At 28.9% G+C, this 15973-nt stretch overlaps 3 protein-coding genes across 3 annotated transcripts; 1 reads left to right on the forward strand and 2 right to left on the reverse strand.

The window, feature by feature from the left end:
• Window positions 1–2023: 2023 nt before the first annotated feature.
• On the forward strand, window positions 2024–9392 carry Phum_PHUM489120 (crumbs, putative; the record flags this gene model as incomplete). The annotated part of the gene is made up of 25 exons (XM_002430475.1): window positions 2024–2114; window positions 2275–2605; window positions 2687–2828; window positions 2895–3111; window positions 3196–3321; window positions 3455–3619; window positions 3749–4042; window positions 4150–4448; window positions 4523–4718; window positions 4822–4981; window positions 5086–5271; window positions 5358–5574; window positions 5656–5862; window positions 5986–6163; window positions 6312–6476; window positions 6555–6884; window positions 6983–7326; window positions 7381–7577; window positions 7688–8044; window positions 8130–8260; window positions 8403–8470; window positions 8548–8726; window positions 8849–9021; window positions 9110–9301; window positions 9382–9392. The coding sequence occupies 25 exons, from the start codon at window positions 2024–2026 to the stop codon at window positions 9390–9392; spliced, it is 4956 nt and encodes a 1651-aa protein (XP_002430520.1).
• Window positions 9393–12072: 2680 nt separating this feature from the next.
• Window positions 12073–14037, reverse strand: Phum_PHUM489130 (uncharacterized protein; the record flags this gene model as incomplete). Its single annotated transcript, XM_002430476.1, has 9 exons — window positions 12073–12192; window positions 12278–12595; window positions 12687–12816; window positions 12894–12989; window positions 13083–13162; window positions 13251–13416; window positions 13495–13623; window positions 13703–13796; window positions 13872–14037. 9 exons carry the CDS (start codon window positions 14035–14037, stop codon window positions 12073–12075), a joined length of 1299 nt encoding a protein of 432 aa, XP_002430521.1.
• Window positions 14038–14103: 66 nt separating this feature from the next.
• On the reverse strand, window positions 14104–15056 carry Phum_PHUM489140 (uncharacterized protein; the record flags this gene model as incomplete). Its single annotated transcript, XM_002430477.1, has 4 exons — window positions 14104–14201; window positions 14292–14473; window positions 14541–14725; window positions 14805–15056. 4 exons carry the CDS (start codon window positions 15054–15056, stop codon window positions 14104–14106), a joined length of 717 nt encoding a protein of 238 aa, XP_002430522.1.
• Between the last annotated feature and the right edge of the window lie 917 nt (window positions 15057–15973).

A 15973-nucleotide genomic window follows, 5' to 3' on the forward strand; every position in this document is an offset into this window, starting at 1 on the left:
AGAAATTCAAAATGGCGCATGCGCATTGCGATTTGATTTTAATGCTGCCAACATCACACACTTGTTGGAAAACAAACTTCAGGAATGGAACTTGTTACTCAGTAAAATAATAAATTTTCAGAAGGATTATTTATTATATTTTTTTAATATGTTATAGTTTTTTTATAATATGTTTTCTGTAAAAGTAAAGTGCCTTTTAGGTAAGTAATATTTTTTATGATATTATTTTACTAAAAATTAAAATTCGTTTTTTTTTTTTTTTGACTGTTCTAAATTATTGTTTATTTTTCAAATTCAAGTAAATTACTTGGTACATAACTTTTACACGGTAAATTTTATTTTAAACCGTAAAATACATTTAATTGCGTAAAATTTTTGGGTTTAAAAATCAATTTAAAATAATCAGTTTTTTTGAATGAGTCATAAGCATTGCAAAACCCATAGTTTGTTATTAACTATAACTTTAGGCTTATTGTTCATTAAATTACTCATCCGAAAGGTCGGTGCCGTTCACAAATATCATTTAGTTCTCATTATGATTTTTTATGTACTTTATATACCTGTATTGTTTTTTTTTGCCGTACTTTAATTTGTTAGGTTTTATTTTATTAAAAATTTTTTTACAATTTTGGTTTTATGTACAAATTCAAAACTTGTCATTCATAATGTCATCAGTTTTAGAAAATTAATTCAAATTTTTTTTTGTAAATTTTTCAGCTGGATGCCTTTTAAATGTGGCCTTTACAATAATTGCTTCAATTTGTGTTGCTGCTGAAAATGGTTTCAGAGAAGGTTATTTTAATGGATCTTCTTTTGCAAAATTAAGTACCTCACTTTCTCTTTATGATCACATCGGTTTAAGTTTCAAGTCATGCGTAGGAGGAAAATTATTTGAACAACAAGAAACAAATGGCAATTTGGTAAGTATCATTTAATATTTTTAATAAATTCTCCTAAAAATAAATTCAAGAAGAGTAGCTGAAGTAGCAGTTGTACAAAAATTTAAATTATTATTGTTATTATTTTTTTTTTTTTTTTAGAAAAATCGTTACTAATTACACATAAGGTAAAGGAAATAAAAAAAAATTATAGCTCGAAACAATATAAATATTACTTGTTAATAAAATTTTTATTTTTTGTTTTCATTTTACATTAACAAAAAATAATTGTTTAATTGTTGTCTTTTTTTGGTTCTAAATTTAATTGTCGCAAAAAATTTTTTTTTTATAAGTAAAAGCCATTCTTTTAAATACTTTTCGACATTTGCAGTGATTTATATTTTATTATTTAGTACCTATAATTGTCTAGAATTAATGTACTTATTTATTATTTTTATAACATTATTAAGTTTTAAGCAAAGTAATTAATAATTAGTATCATTTATTTATGTGAATGTTTTAATTTTGATTTTTTTTTTTTTTAGATTTCTCTTTTCGTTCAGCCAGATGGTTTATTATTTAATTATAAAATAAATGGAAAACAGTATGAAACCAAATTACCTGTTCGTTTGTTGAACAATGAGTGGCAGGTAGTTAATCTCGAATATAGGCTAGGTAATTTGACATTATATGCTGGAGGGCAGCAACAGGTAATTTTTTTTTTTTTTACGATTTGAAAAAATATAAATGGATTTATTCTTTTTTAAGTTTTGGATTAATTTTAATTAACAAATTTTCGAATTTGAAATATTACGGAAAAAAAAAAAATTAATTTTTTAATTACAGGTGATTGCAAATAAATCATCAGACCTTTTGAGCAAAAATTTTACAGATGGTGGGTCAGTTTTAAAAATAGGCAATGGATTTGTGGGTTGTATTCTCGAAGGTCCAAGTATAGTTTTTCATTCGTCTAATTTAGACTCAGTCAATGTTTTGTGGGGACCATGTGTTTTACATTCCATAGAATGTAAGTTTTTTTTATTTATTTATTTATTAACATAATTTTAAATAACAATTTAAAATAATAATGATGAAATAAACTGTTTTTAGGTGTGAAAGCGGAGACTTGTAATAGTGATGTGTGTATGAGCCATGGAATTTGTATTCCAGTGAATGACCAATATGAGTGCAAGTGCAATGCTAGATTTTCTGGAAAACATTGTGAAATTGATAAAGGTAATACTTTTTTATTTTTTTTCTTCAGCAAGCTGCTTTGTCTAGAAAAATGTTACCTATATTATGTTGTTATTTTAATTATATAAAAAAATTAATTATTAATAATAATGTAAAACGATTTTATATTATTATTATTAAACAATGTAAATGCATTTCTTAGGTTCACCATGCGAACAAAATCCTTGTCAAAATAATGGAAAATGTGAAGAAGATCCTTGGGGAAATTATAGTTGTATCTGTGATGCAACACATACTGGTATTCATTGTGAATTACAATCTGAGGCTTTACCGTGTGATGAAAATCCTTGTAAAGGAAACGGAACTTGTAGAACTTTACCAGCTCTAAATAGAAGAGAATGTGTGTGTTCTTTGGGTTTTATTGGACCATTATGCGAATTGGATGTAGATGAATGTCAGTTGCAACCTTGTAAAAATGGAGGGCTTTGTGAAAACGGTTTAAACAATTTTATTTGCAACTGTGATCGAACAGGGTATGTTATCATCATTATTATTTTTTTTGTTTTTTTAATATTTAAACATTTTTTTTTATTACTATTTTTATTAATATTTAGATATACTGGAACCCAATGTGAAATTAACATAAATGAATGTGAGCCAACCAATCCTTGTTTGAATGAAGGAGTGTGTTTTGACAATTATGGGGGATATACTTGTCAGTGCCTTTCTGGTTTCGGGGGTCACAATTGTGAATTGGTAAGTACTTTTTAAAGCAATTAAAATTTTTTTTGAACTTTTCAAATAAATTTTTGTAATTTTCAGAATTTAAACGAATGCATTTCGGAGCCGTGCCAAAATGGCGCTCGCTGCGAGGACAAAATTGGCAGTTATGAGTGTGTTTGCAGACCCGGTTTTACCGGTAAAAATTGCGAAAAAAATATAAATGAATGTAACGTTCAACCTCCTCCGTGCTCTCCTAGTCAAATTTGCGTCGATGGTATCGCATCTTACTTTTGCGCTTGCAAGCCTGGTTATGATGGTATCATTTTTATTTTAACTTTTCTCTTTTATATTTTTTAAAATGTGACATAATTTTTATAATTAACTAATTTAATTTTTACAGAAATTCCTCCGACGTGCGCCAAAAACGAAACATTATCTCCTTGCGCAGTAGACGTCTGCAAAAATAATGGAACATGTTTACAATTTGAAGATAATTTTTTTTGCTATTGCCAGCCGGGATTCAAAGGTAAGCATTAAAAATTATTATTAAATACAAAACATATTTAAAATAAACGTTTGAATAATTATTATTTTTACAAACAACTGGAAAAAGTTTAATAATTTATTTTTACGCATTAAAATAATGAAACAATTTATAGGAAAAACTTGTGAAATTAACGAATGCTCTTTAAATCCGTGTCAAAATGGCGGTACTTGTTATGGAGTATTAAATGGCTATGTTTGTGTTTGCCCCAAGGAATATTTTGGAGATCATTGTCAACTGGTTCCAAATCCATGTTTATATTCAAATTGTTTAAATAATGGTATTTGTTATCCTAAAAATGAACAAGAGTATTTTTGTGATTGTCTTCCAGGTAATTTTTTTTAAATTTCTTAGTTAATTCTAAATATATATTTTTATCAATATACTAAGTCAGACTTTTCATTTTTAGGGTTCGAAGGCTTAAATTGCGAATTGAATATAACAGATTGTATTGGAGAAGCTTGCCTCGATAATTATACAGTATGTTCAGACGGATCAAAAAGTAATACTTCATGCAATTTACCCGGCTCTAAAACTGTTAAATCGTTAGATCCTTGCTCTAATTCTCCTTGCAATAATGGAACTTGTCTACCCATCGGGGACGGATATTCTTGTGTTTGTCCCAATGGAATAACTGGTACAAATTGTGATCAAGACATTAATGAATGCAATGAAAATCGTACTATTTGCAATACTGGCATATGTTACAATACTTTCGGTAATTTTTTTTTTTTTTTTTTTTTATTAAATTTTCTTTTGCTTAATAAATGACAATTTTCAACTTTTTAAATACATATATATTATTTACAGGTGGTTACCAGTGTTACTGTTTGCCAGGATATGCTGGGAATCATTGCGATATTGACGTAGACGAATGCTTATCAAAACCATGTTTGCACGATTCAGTATGTGAAAATAAGATCAACAGTTACAATTGTATTTGTAAGCCAGGATATACGGGAGTCAATTGCGGTATTAATATTGACGAGTGTGTATCGAATCCTTGTCAAAATGGCGGGACTTGTCAAGATGAAGTGGCTGGCTTCACTTGCTTTTGCCCTCCCGGCCTCACCGGAATTATGTGCGAAACTAATATAGATGATTGCGAAGTAATACATTTTAATTATTGCAATTAATTCCATGTTAAAAACGATTAATAAATGATATGTTTAAATTTTTTTAGCCTCAACCTTGTCAAAATGGTGGAATTTGCATTGATGGTATTAATAGTTATGAATGTAATTGCACTGATACTGGTTACTACGGTCAGAACTGTCAATTAAATATAGACGATTGCGTTAGTAATCCTTGTACAAATGATGCTCAGTGTATTGATCTTGTTAAAGGGTATAAATGTAATTGCCATCCAGGTTATTCAGGTACGTCAAAAAATGTTTTTTAAAGGTTTACCAAAATAAATATTATCAGAGTAAATTTAAAGAAATCAATAATTTGATTTCAAAAAGTAAATTTGTTTGTTAGGTTTGAACTGTGAAATAGATATAAACGAATGTGAGTCTCTTCCTTGTCAAAATGGAGGCACCTGCTTGGAACTTTCAAATAGAACTCTTTATGAATTAAGCAATAACATTAGCTTGCCTGATGTTTTTTCCAAAGATTTTAATTTTAAGGAAGCTGTAGGGTAATATGCCTTTTTGTCATTACGTTATTTAATTCAAGCCGAACTTTCTAAATTTAAAAAAAAGAAAACATTTTCAAATTTTCCTTGTTTGTGATTCGTTAAAGGTATGAATGCGTTTGCGTCCCAGGAACCGTCGGCGTGAATTGTGAAAAAGACATAAATGAATGTGACAGTAACCCATGCCATTTTGGATCGTGTAAAGACGAAATTGGAAGATATAAATGTGAGTGTGAAGATGGTTACGAAGGAGAGTATTGCGAAATAGAAATTAATGAATGCGAAAGATACAGGTATGTTCAAAATAATTTGGAAGAAAATATTTTTAATTTAAGGTATTGTAAATTTAACTAACGTGTGATTAATTATTTTACAACAGGCCGTGCATAAACGGAACTTGTTCGGATCGAAAAAATGATTATTATTGCGATTGCGTTTATGGATTCGGTGGTAAAAATTGTTCCGTTGCTCTAATTGGCTGCACCAAAAACAATTGTGAAAACAATGGAGTTTGTCTGCCTTATTTAGAAAATGAAGTTGAACATAAATTTAATTGCAGTTGTCCAAATGGTTTTCACGGAAAACTTTGCGAAAAGGTAAACACGTGTGTGAACTTTTTTAAGTAGTTTAATAAACTTAACTTTAAATATTACTAAATTTTCTTTTTTCTGCCTTAGGGTACGACCATGTCTTTACGAGGTACATCTCACGTTCTTGTAAATACAACCAGGGAAGAAGGATATGATATTCAATTTCGATTTAAAACGACTTTACCCAATGGTTTGCTTGCTATTGGCAAAGGATTAACGTTCTACATTTTGGAATTAGTTAACGGTCGATTAAATCTCCATTCTAGTCTTTTAAACAAATGGGAAGGTGTTTTTGTTGGTTCCGGTTTGAACGATAGCAAATGGCAAAAGGTAATAAAATATTATTTATTACTTTTTATTAATATTTTCGTTTTGCTGTTAACTTTCATAAAGTTAAAAAAAAATTTTTTTATTCAGGTGTTCGTGGCAATAAATGCTTCACATTTGGTACTGGCTGCCAACGAAGAACAAACTATATATCCTATTAGCCTGAATGAAGCTAACACATCTCACACCAGTTTTCAAACTACATATTTAGGCGGTACTTCATCATATTTGAAAAATTTAATTCACGGTCCTACTTCTTTTATCGGATGTACCGAAGATGTGCAAGTCAACGGAGAATGGGTAAGTAAATTTTATTAAAAATAATGAAAAAAAAAAGTAGCGTAATAAATATAAATAATTACTGAAATATTTTCTCGATTTAAAAAAAAAAAATTTTTTTTAGGTTATACCTCAAGACATTCAAGAATCGCCCATAGTATTAGTTGAAGTTGAAGTTGGGTGTCCTCGAGAAGAGCAATGTAACCCTAATCCATGCCATAGTGGAGGCCATTGTACTGATTTATGGAGTGATTTTAATTGTACTTGTGAAAGGCCGTATTTGGGACACACGTGTCAATACAGTTAGTATGGAAAATAATAATACGAACTAAAAATTATTTGAATTTTTTAAATTAAACCATGTTTTTTTTTTTTTTTAGATTTAACGGCTGCCACATTCGGCCATGAAAACATCACTTCCTCCTATGTTATGGTTTTGGTCAATGAAACAACTCAAAGAGCTGTAAGAAATATAGTGGATATTTCTATGTTCATAAGAACCAGACAAGATAGAGGTTTAATATTCTACTTAGGTACAGAGCCAGGCTCTGTTTCTTACAACGAAGTAACCTCAATAGTAGCTCAACTAGAAGGTGGAGAACTACGCGTTAAAATACAGTTTGATGAAAATCAAGAGTCGTACAGTGTTGGAGGTGTGAAGTTGGACAATGGTTACAGACATCTTATACAAGTAAAAGTTGTTTATACAAGTAAATAATGTTAAACTGCGTGCAGTTTTAAATATTATTATTATTATTTCAGGTTGTAAGGAATAGCACATTAGTTCAATTCCGAATTAATAATACAGAATATTTTAAAAATACTATAGGAGCGTCGGATCATTTAAATGTAGACGTTTTATATTTGGGAGGAATGCCAAAGCTGTCGCCTTTAAGTAATTTTAAACTCGATGAAGACGTGCATACCAACGTAGCCGTTCATTCTCTTCCACGCATTAAAAGACAAATCGAGTCACCTCCTACGAGCAGAATTGAAATAGCACCTGATAGTAAAATGAAAGTGGACTCTTCTAAACCCGATTCGGTTTTTGCTGGTTTTAAAGGAATCATTCAGGACGTTCAAGTGAGTATATTTTCAACTTTAATCAATGCAAAATTTGTAAGAATTGCGGTGTTTAGAGCCATTCACGAAGTAAATAATATAGGAGAATCTTAAAATCATTAAAAAATTTTTTTTTCATTTTAGATAAGTGGAGGTTCGCGGTCGAAATGGGTCGTTGAATTTTTTCCTTTGAAAGTCGCCGATTTAGAAGTTCCTCCTCAATTTGGAGAGGTAACTTTTGATAAAAATACAGTTTTGGAGGGAGAAATATCAGACGATACCTGCAGAAGTGATCCTTGCTTGCACAACGGATCTTGCACAATAACATGGAATGATTATAGGTAATTTTTGGTTAATTTATAACTTGATTAATCTATACAAAAAAAAAAAATTTTGTTAATTTTCTGTTTTATAAATTTTATTTAAAACGCTTTTGTTGTTTTATTAACAGTTGTAAATGTCCAAGAGGATATAAGGGTAAATCATGTCAGGAAATGGAATTCTGTCAACTTCAAGACTGTCCTAGCGGAAGTCAATGCAGAAACCTTGATGACGGTTACGAATGCGTAGCTAATATTACACTTCGCGGTTTAAAATCTGATCTATTGAGTTATACGCTCGTCGGAAATTCTAAACAACGAGGTTTCGAAGATGTCATTTTGGATTCTATTAACTTGGTATACCGGACTCGATTTGGTGGAACAATACTTCACGTATCAGACAACAAATACTATCTTTCAATTTCAGTTTATAGGGATGAAGTTACTATAATATGGAAATTAGACGATACTCCAGGGGATATCAAGCAGTAAATTTTCCGAAATTTTTTTGGGCTTTAATTTTCAATTTCGCTAAACTCGGCCCTAATGACATCCCTTAAAATGATTTTTTAGGTTTCACGGGGATAGAGGAGGGCAATGGACGTCGGTATATATGAAAATGAAAAATGGCAAACTTTTAGGAGGTTTCACAGATGCTTCAGATGCAGATTTTACAGTGAATAATTTTCCCGTTGAAGCTTGGCGTTCTTTATTGCAAAGGGGAAAAATTTTTGTGGGAGGAGTCGATAGCAAATTCAAGTAAGATAACGTGCTTATAAATATATGTAAAAGACATAAATGAAAAATTTTAATAAAATATTTATTATTTTAATAATAGGTACGAAGAGCATTTTCCAGTTTCTACCAATTCAGTGAATATACCGTCTGGCGATTTCCTCGGGGGATTTTATAAGGTAATATCATTTTCATTAAATAAAATTTTTAATTAAATTAAATTTTTCCTAATATTTTTTTTTCTTTTTTTTTTCAGGGATGTTTGGGCGAAATACGTATAGGAAGTCTTTTACTTCCCTTTTTTACACCGGATTATTTGTACAATGAAAATTTCACGGCTAAAAATTATTTTGCTTTAGACTCTGCTCCTGCTCGTTCAATGGAGGAAACGGGATGTATTTTATGCTACGAAGAAGATTGCATGAATGGAGGAACGTAAGTTAAATATTATTATTATTCCATTTGTTTTTCCTATTAATTTTTGAATTCCCCAAAAATAAACCTCACTTCATAACAATTTATTCTTTTTTTAACTAAATGAAATTTTATTGTTTTAGTTGCTTGGATCCGAATACGACGTTTGCTTGCGACTGCCCTGTAGGATTTACCGAAAGTGATTGTTCGAAAGACATTGATTGGTGTGAGGGTGAGGGGAGTCATTGCGAAAATGGAGCTACTTGCGTTGACGGAATCGCTAATTTTACTTGCTCTTGTCCGATTGGATATTCCGGTGCGTATCAAAATATTTTATAAATTTCAGCTCTAATGGTAGTTGTATTACGAAAAGAAATTTTGTTTAAAAACATACATTTTTCCAGGTGTTCGCTGCGAAATTAATATTGATGAATGCGCGTCTAATCCCTGCGTGAACGGAGAATGCGTGGATCAAATTGGATCTTTTAAGTGTATTTGTAAGGAATCTTATAGCGGAGAACGTTGCGAAAATTTAAGGATAATAACATGTGCAGATCGTCCATGTAAAAGAGGGTCCTCTTGCACGAACGCTTTTAGTAAGATTTTTTATGTTTACCTAATAATTTAATTATTTTTAAAAAATTAATTAATGTTTTTTTTTACATTTTTAGATAAGGCCACTGGTGACAATTATACGTGCACTTGTTTGACTCGTTACGTCGGACGGCATTGCGATATACCTTTTTGCTTGGAAAGAGAATGCGTCAACGGCGTGTGCGATCACATGAAAGGTGCTCCGACGTGTATTTGCAACCCGGGTTTCGAAGGCCTTTATTGCGAAGAAGACGTTAACGAGTGCAAATCGGAACCTTGTCAAAACGACGGGTATTGCATTAATAAGATAAACGAATTCGAATGCGAATGCAAGGAAGGATTCGAGGGGATTTTCTGTGAGAATGATGTTGACGAGTGCGAGGAAGACAAAACTCTATGCGGCGACGGTTTTTGCAATAACACGTTCGGTTCTTACAAGTGCATTTGCGATCCCAAAGGCGAACAAAAAATGTGCGGATTGAATTGCAACATATCCGATCCTTGCACTGTACGAAAATCACGTTTATTAATTTATATATATATATGTAATATTTAAATTATTATTATTAATATTTAATTTTTTTTAGAAAAATCCTTGCGAAAATGGAGGTTTTTGCATCGAAAAATGCACCGATCAACCATTGTACGAATGCAAGTGCATGAGCGGATACGGAGGTTATAATTGCACGGAGGTACAAACGTTACAAATAACTTACTTTTATAATTTACTTTGTTTCCAATTTTAAACCTTTTGTCATTTATCATGAAATTTCAGCTTGAGGTGGGTGAAAGCGCAAGTCCTGCCGACATAGCCATCATAGTCGGTCCAATTGTCGCTTTTCTTCTTTTGGCCGGCGGCGTTGGATTATCGATATTTATAATGATGGCGAGAAAAAAACGAGCAACGAGAGGAACCTACTCTCCTTCTCAACAAGAATATTGCAATCCGAGAGTAGAAATGGATAACGTTTTGAAACCTCCACCGGAAGAAAGACTTATTTAATTTGTTTAAATGTTTTTTTTTTTTTTTTTTTTGAAATTTTGTAAAACGCGGAAAACTTTACTTTTTCCCCCCCCCCTCCCCTTGTATTTCACAATTTTCTTTATTTATTTATTTATTACAGGGCAACTCGCGAATGTCGCGAAACCTAAAAAGAGCACTCCGGAAGTAACCAAGGGTAAGTCTTTTTTTTTTTTTTTTTTTTTTAACAACTTTTAGTACAATTTTTTTTTTTTTATTTTAATCTTTGATATATTTCAAGATGGACGCTATATATTAAGAAACGTTTTATATTTTTATAACGCGGTAATTTAAAAAACTTGTCGTTTTACGCGATTTTTATAAAAATATATAAATAATAATAATATAAATTGATTGACGAGAGAGTGACGAATGCACGGCGAATGCATATTTAAATGTACTTATAAGGGCTACCGTCCAAATTAATTTAATTTTTTATTAATCATGACTTTTATTAATTAATAAAAAAATAACTATTTAATTAATTAATTTAATTAATCGTATATGTAATAAGTAACTTTAGACGAAAAAAAAAAAAAAAAATGATTCGGTTTACTAATGTAATGAATATTCCAAAGAAAAAATTAGAATATAGTTTTATTACTTACACGTAGGTTTAATAAAAGTAATAATAATGATAATATTTCATATCGAATAACATATTTTAATGTGGGGCTAAGTTGAAATCTTGAAGGAAAATGGATTTATCGTATATTGAGTTATAAATAAATGAAAGAGCAGCTCATTCCTTATATAATAATATTGTAATTTGCGTCACTTTTTTATATTTTATTATTATTATTATTATTATATTGCATTTTTGTTTGTTGTTTGCTTGTTGTTTGTTTACGAAATCACACAATCGTGTAAGGATCAATTTTTTATATAGGAAATAATTAATTAATTAATATTTTTAAACGATTTATTCTAAAAAAAAGACAAATTTATACACGATCATATATATTTTTTTTATATATTATATTTATTATTATTATTATTTTTTAACGAATCAGTGAAACCGTCCATATATAAATCGTATGCAATATTTAAATAATATTTTATATGTATAAATTTAAAAAAAAAAAATAATAATAATAATAATATTAATGCGTAATAATAATAATAATAATAGTAATAATGATAATAATATCGAATAATTTGTGATAAATTTTTTTTTTTTTACATTAATTGTTATTAAATATACTTTTACAGACGAATAAATTATAATATTGGTGAAAAGTATTTTCATTTTTTTTTTTTTTAAATTATTAATAATAATAATAATAATAATAATAATAATGATTTTTATTAATTTTAAAAATTTTCGGCTTGAATGAATGGTTAAAGGGAGGGGGCGGAACGGAGAAAGCGAAGGAGGGGCGAGGCGGAGAGGAGGGAGGGGCGAAGGCGGAGAGGAGGGAGGGGTATGAGTAAAAGAAAAATAACAATTTTTATTATTATTATTATTATTATTATTTAATGTACATAGAAATCGTAATGAAAAACATTTTTTTTTTTAATGAAAAAATTAAATTATTTATAATTTATTTTAAATAAAATATTTATAATGACTAAATTAAAAAGGAATCAAATGAAATTAAAAAAAAAAAAAAACAAAATCAGTGCGATACATAGAATTTAAAAAACTTTGTACAATAATTATAATTAAATTAATTTTTTTATATAAAAACAAACAACAAAAAGTAAGTAAATAAGTCTCTTTGGAATTAAAGATTTTAATTTTAAAAAAATTCAAGAAGATCTTGTAGGTGAAATAATTCTTAAAAGTGCAACAGGCGGTGCTTCGAATAATAATGATATTATAAATGATAATATATAGGAAGCAACAATTTGTCCAAAAAATAAAAACAACTGAAAAAAAATTTAAAAAAAAAAATTATGTACATGAAAGTAATTTTTTTTTTTTTTCTTGTATTCTGAGAGATTGTATACTTACCGTTACTTGTTTATTAAGATGCAACGGACTGTCCAAATTAATTATCATAAATCTAATAACTAGGGGATGTATTAAATATGCACAATATGTAACTCTACTAAACGGATATAATATGCTCGATGATAATATTTTATTTGCAAAACCACCATAACCTGTTGAACAGGCGATAACTATCCATGCCAATCCTAATGCCCATGCCGTGTGACTCAATGATGAATAAGCAGAACTTGTTAATAAATCTAAATTAACTTCGTAAAGACCGTAGACTAATATCAGCATAACTAACGGAGATATTAACCATCCTAATATTAATGAAATCTAAAAAAAAAACAATTTTCTTTTAAATTCACGTCTTGAAAGAGAGAGAGAGAGAGAGAGAGAGAGAGAGAGAGAGGAAAATTTAACTCACTTTATTCATTTTTATTTTACAATTTGTTTTATAAAGAATCCAACCGACACCCATTCCTATCAAATAAGGTCCTAATCTCGTCCAAGGTTTATCGTAGATTTTATCGAAAAGTGCGAGAGGATCATCTTGACTGTAAATAATCATTCTCACGTTAAAAACTATTCGAAAATATAACGCTTTATTATTATTATTATTATTACTATTTACCTGGGCATGTGATTATTTGAATAGGCGATATATGCTGTAGTCACCCAAGAACTTGCTAAACAAATAAAATAAATAACTGCGGCCATTTTGAAACGTCTGAAATACCACATTAAAACCATTTTAATATTATTTATATTTAATTGGAATAATAATAATAATAATAATAATAATAATAATAATAATACTTACGAGAGAGCTAAAATTAATAAAATAATTCCTAAAACGTAAAATTGAGTATCGTCCGATAGGTACCAACTCCAGAGCATGCACTAAAAAAAAAAGAAGAAAATTAGGTACGACTTCAGCATTTCCTTTCTTTCTTTTTCTAACTTATTAAAAAGGGTTAATAAAAAATACCATTTCGTTAACCGGAAATAGTGTATTTATGTACAAAGCATTTCTCCACCAATAATTAGGACAATTTCTATGATCCAAAGTGGGAGAATCAAAAACTGAATTGTAATAAAAAGATTTCATCGAAACTTGTACCACACCCAATACAAACATGTACGGAGCCGTGAGCCTGAAAATAGCAAGCATAAATAAATAATTAAAAAAATTTCATTTTCGCACGTGCACACGCGTGCACACACGCACAAACCTTCCATATCTGTAAGCCAACAATCCTATAAATTGTAAAATGTTTGATTTTATCCCTTTTGCTCCCGTCAAACTATCAACATCAACTTTTGCCGTAGTTCTAAAATATAAAAACGATACCAACAACCCGCTGGAAAATAAAAATATTTTTTTTAATAATAATAATAATGATAATGATGATAAATGAATAAATTTTCCTAACGACAAACCTTATGAAAAAAAATGTGTCGACGGAAAATGTACCGTTTGTTATTGTTTGAACTATAAATTCTTTTTCTGCAGCCGTTCTAAATTCCATATTATCTAAAATTAAATTACATCATCGTTAATTTATCGTGATTGCGAAGAAAAAAGGGGGGTGGGGGACCTTATAATCACCTGAATATTTAAAAATGACGATACAGGTATGACCTAATATGACCCAAGCCATGCTTAAAGCTTTTAATCCGTGTATGCTAGGTATCGTGTCAACGTTAACAGCACAATTACATATGGATTTTAAATTTCTTTTTGCAGAAAATGACAAAAACATTTTTTCCCACATTTCTATAAACAAAAAATTTATTTATTTATTTATTTATTTAATAAAAGGTTTTAAACAAAAAAAAACCTAATTCGTACCTAATTCGACGTCGGAACCTACAGACGAGCCTTCAATGGCATCGAGTGCATTCGAATTATCATCTAATTTTCCAACACCGTTTGAATCTAACATTTAAATAAATAATAAGGTAAACAATAAAAAACATAAACATAATAAACAATAACATAATTAACAAATAGAAATTTTTATGTTACCAAAATTTAAACATTTCGGACGACAGGTGATAACTTGATTTAATTTAACTTTTCCATTTTCATTTCCCAAATAATTTTGTATTGATACCTGAGATTGATAAACTTTACGATATTTTTTAACTCTTAAAATATCGTAAGCAGTTCCAGCAATCACTAAAATTCCAACAATTCCAGACACGACGCTAAAAAATTTAATTTCATTTCATTATTTAAAACCTTTTTGTAATTTTTTATTAAATAAATACTCACACGAGTATCCAAAAAGTTGAATCTTTCCAAAAAAAATAAACGTTATGGGGTGTTCTCATTTCCAGTATTTTAACTTTCGTCGAATTTTTATCATTATCATTTGATAAAGACATGTTTAAAATTATTTTCATGTCTTTTTCGTTACACGAAAGAGGTGCGCACACACCTATGAGTACCGTTTTCTTCTGCAAAAAATCCATCGTCAAATTACATTTTTAAAAAAAATTTAAATAATAAATTTTCCCAAAAATGTTTAATATTTACCACTTCCAAACGTTTGGGAAGTTGAATTTCCGCTTTGATTTTAAAAAAACCTAAAGGAAATGGAGAATTTTCATCTTCTGCTAAATTATTATTATTATTATTAGCCGCATTTCCTACGATTCCATTATACGAATAATGTCTTCTTTTAAGGCCGACATTATAACATAATGTTTCCGAACCCGTCCAATAATTATTACCCCAAAAAAAACCGTTACTGTAACGTCCGGATGCATCTAAAACTGTCAAAAACATAATTTCCTTTGTTTTAATTTTTTTTGCAAACGGAAAAAACCATAATCTCTTTTTCTTTTACAATAATTTTATTAAGAAAAAAACTTACGTAAATTAATAATAATAATAATAATGATAATAATAATAATACATCATAAACGTTTTGATTTATGTTCTTACGAATTTATTACCTGACAAGAAAAACAAACTCGAAAGTGAAATTAAATTATTTGAAACGAAAATCAAACGAGATTATTATTATTATCATTATCATTATTATTATTATTATTATTTCGAGAATAATTAAATAAAATGATTCGGCTTATTTAAATTATTTATTTCGTGTTGTTGTTGTTGTTGTTGACTAATTTTTTTTTTGTATTAACCTAATTATTAAAAACAACATTATTATTATTATTATTATTACGATTTGCAAAAACAATTTGTTTTTCTTTTTTTCAACAACGTTTGTTTCATCGCAATCTTAACCTTTTCATTGTTAAAATAATAATAATAATAATAATAATAATAATGATGATAGTAACATAACCTTAAGACAAAAACTTATACGTAACGTTTTTTTTAAATGTTAGATGATATAACATGTCGTGTACGTATGTAACCTTTAATTAAACAATTACGAAAACCTTTTTTTTTTTTTTTTTGAAAAAACCGTTAAAATTTTTTTTTTTGTAAAGTTTTTTCCACGTGTAATAGTATTTAGAAAAAGATTCTAGAAATTTCTAAATCATTTTTATTATTGAAAATGAAGTAGTAGTAATAATAGTAATTACTCCGGTAATTTTTTTTTTTTTAAATAATAAATTAAACGATTAAAATTATTTATTGTGAAAAGGGTGGAGAGGGTGTGGTAGTGGCGGTGGCGTGGCTGTAGCTCTTATCGATAATATAATATTACGGTAATAAAAAAAATAATA

This window comes from Pediculus humanus, genomic scaffold, assembly GCF_000006295.1.
Source record: "Pediculus humanus corporis 1103172108258 genomic scaffold, whole genome shotgun sequence".
NCBI classification, from domain to species: Eukaryota; Metazoa; Arthropoda; class Insecta; order Psocodea; family Pediculidae; genus Pediculus; species Pediculus humanus.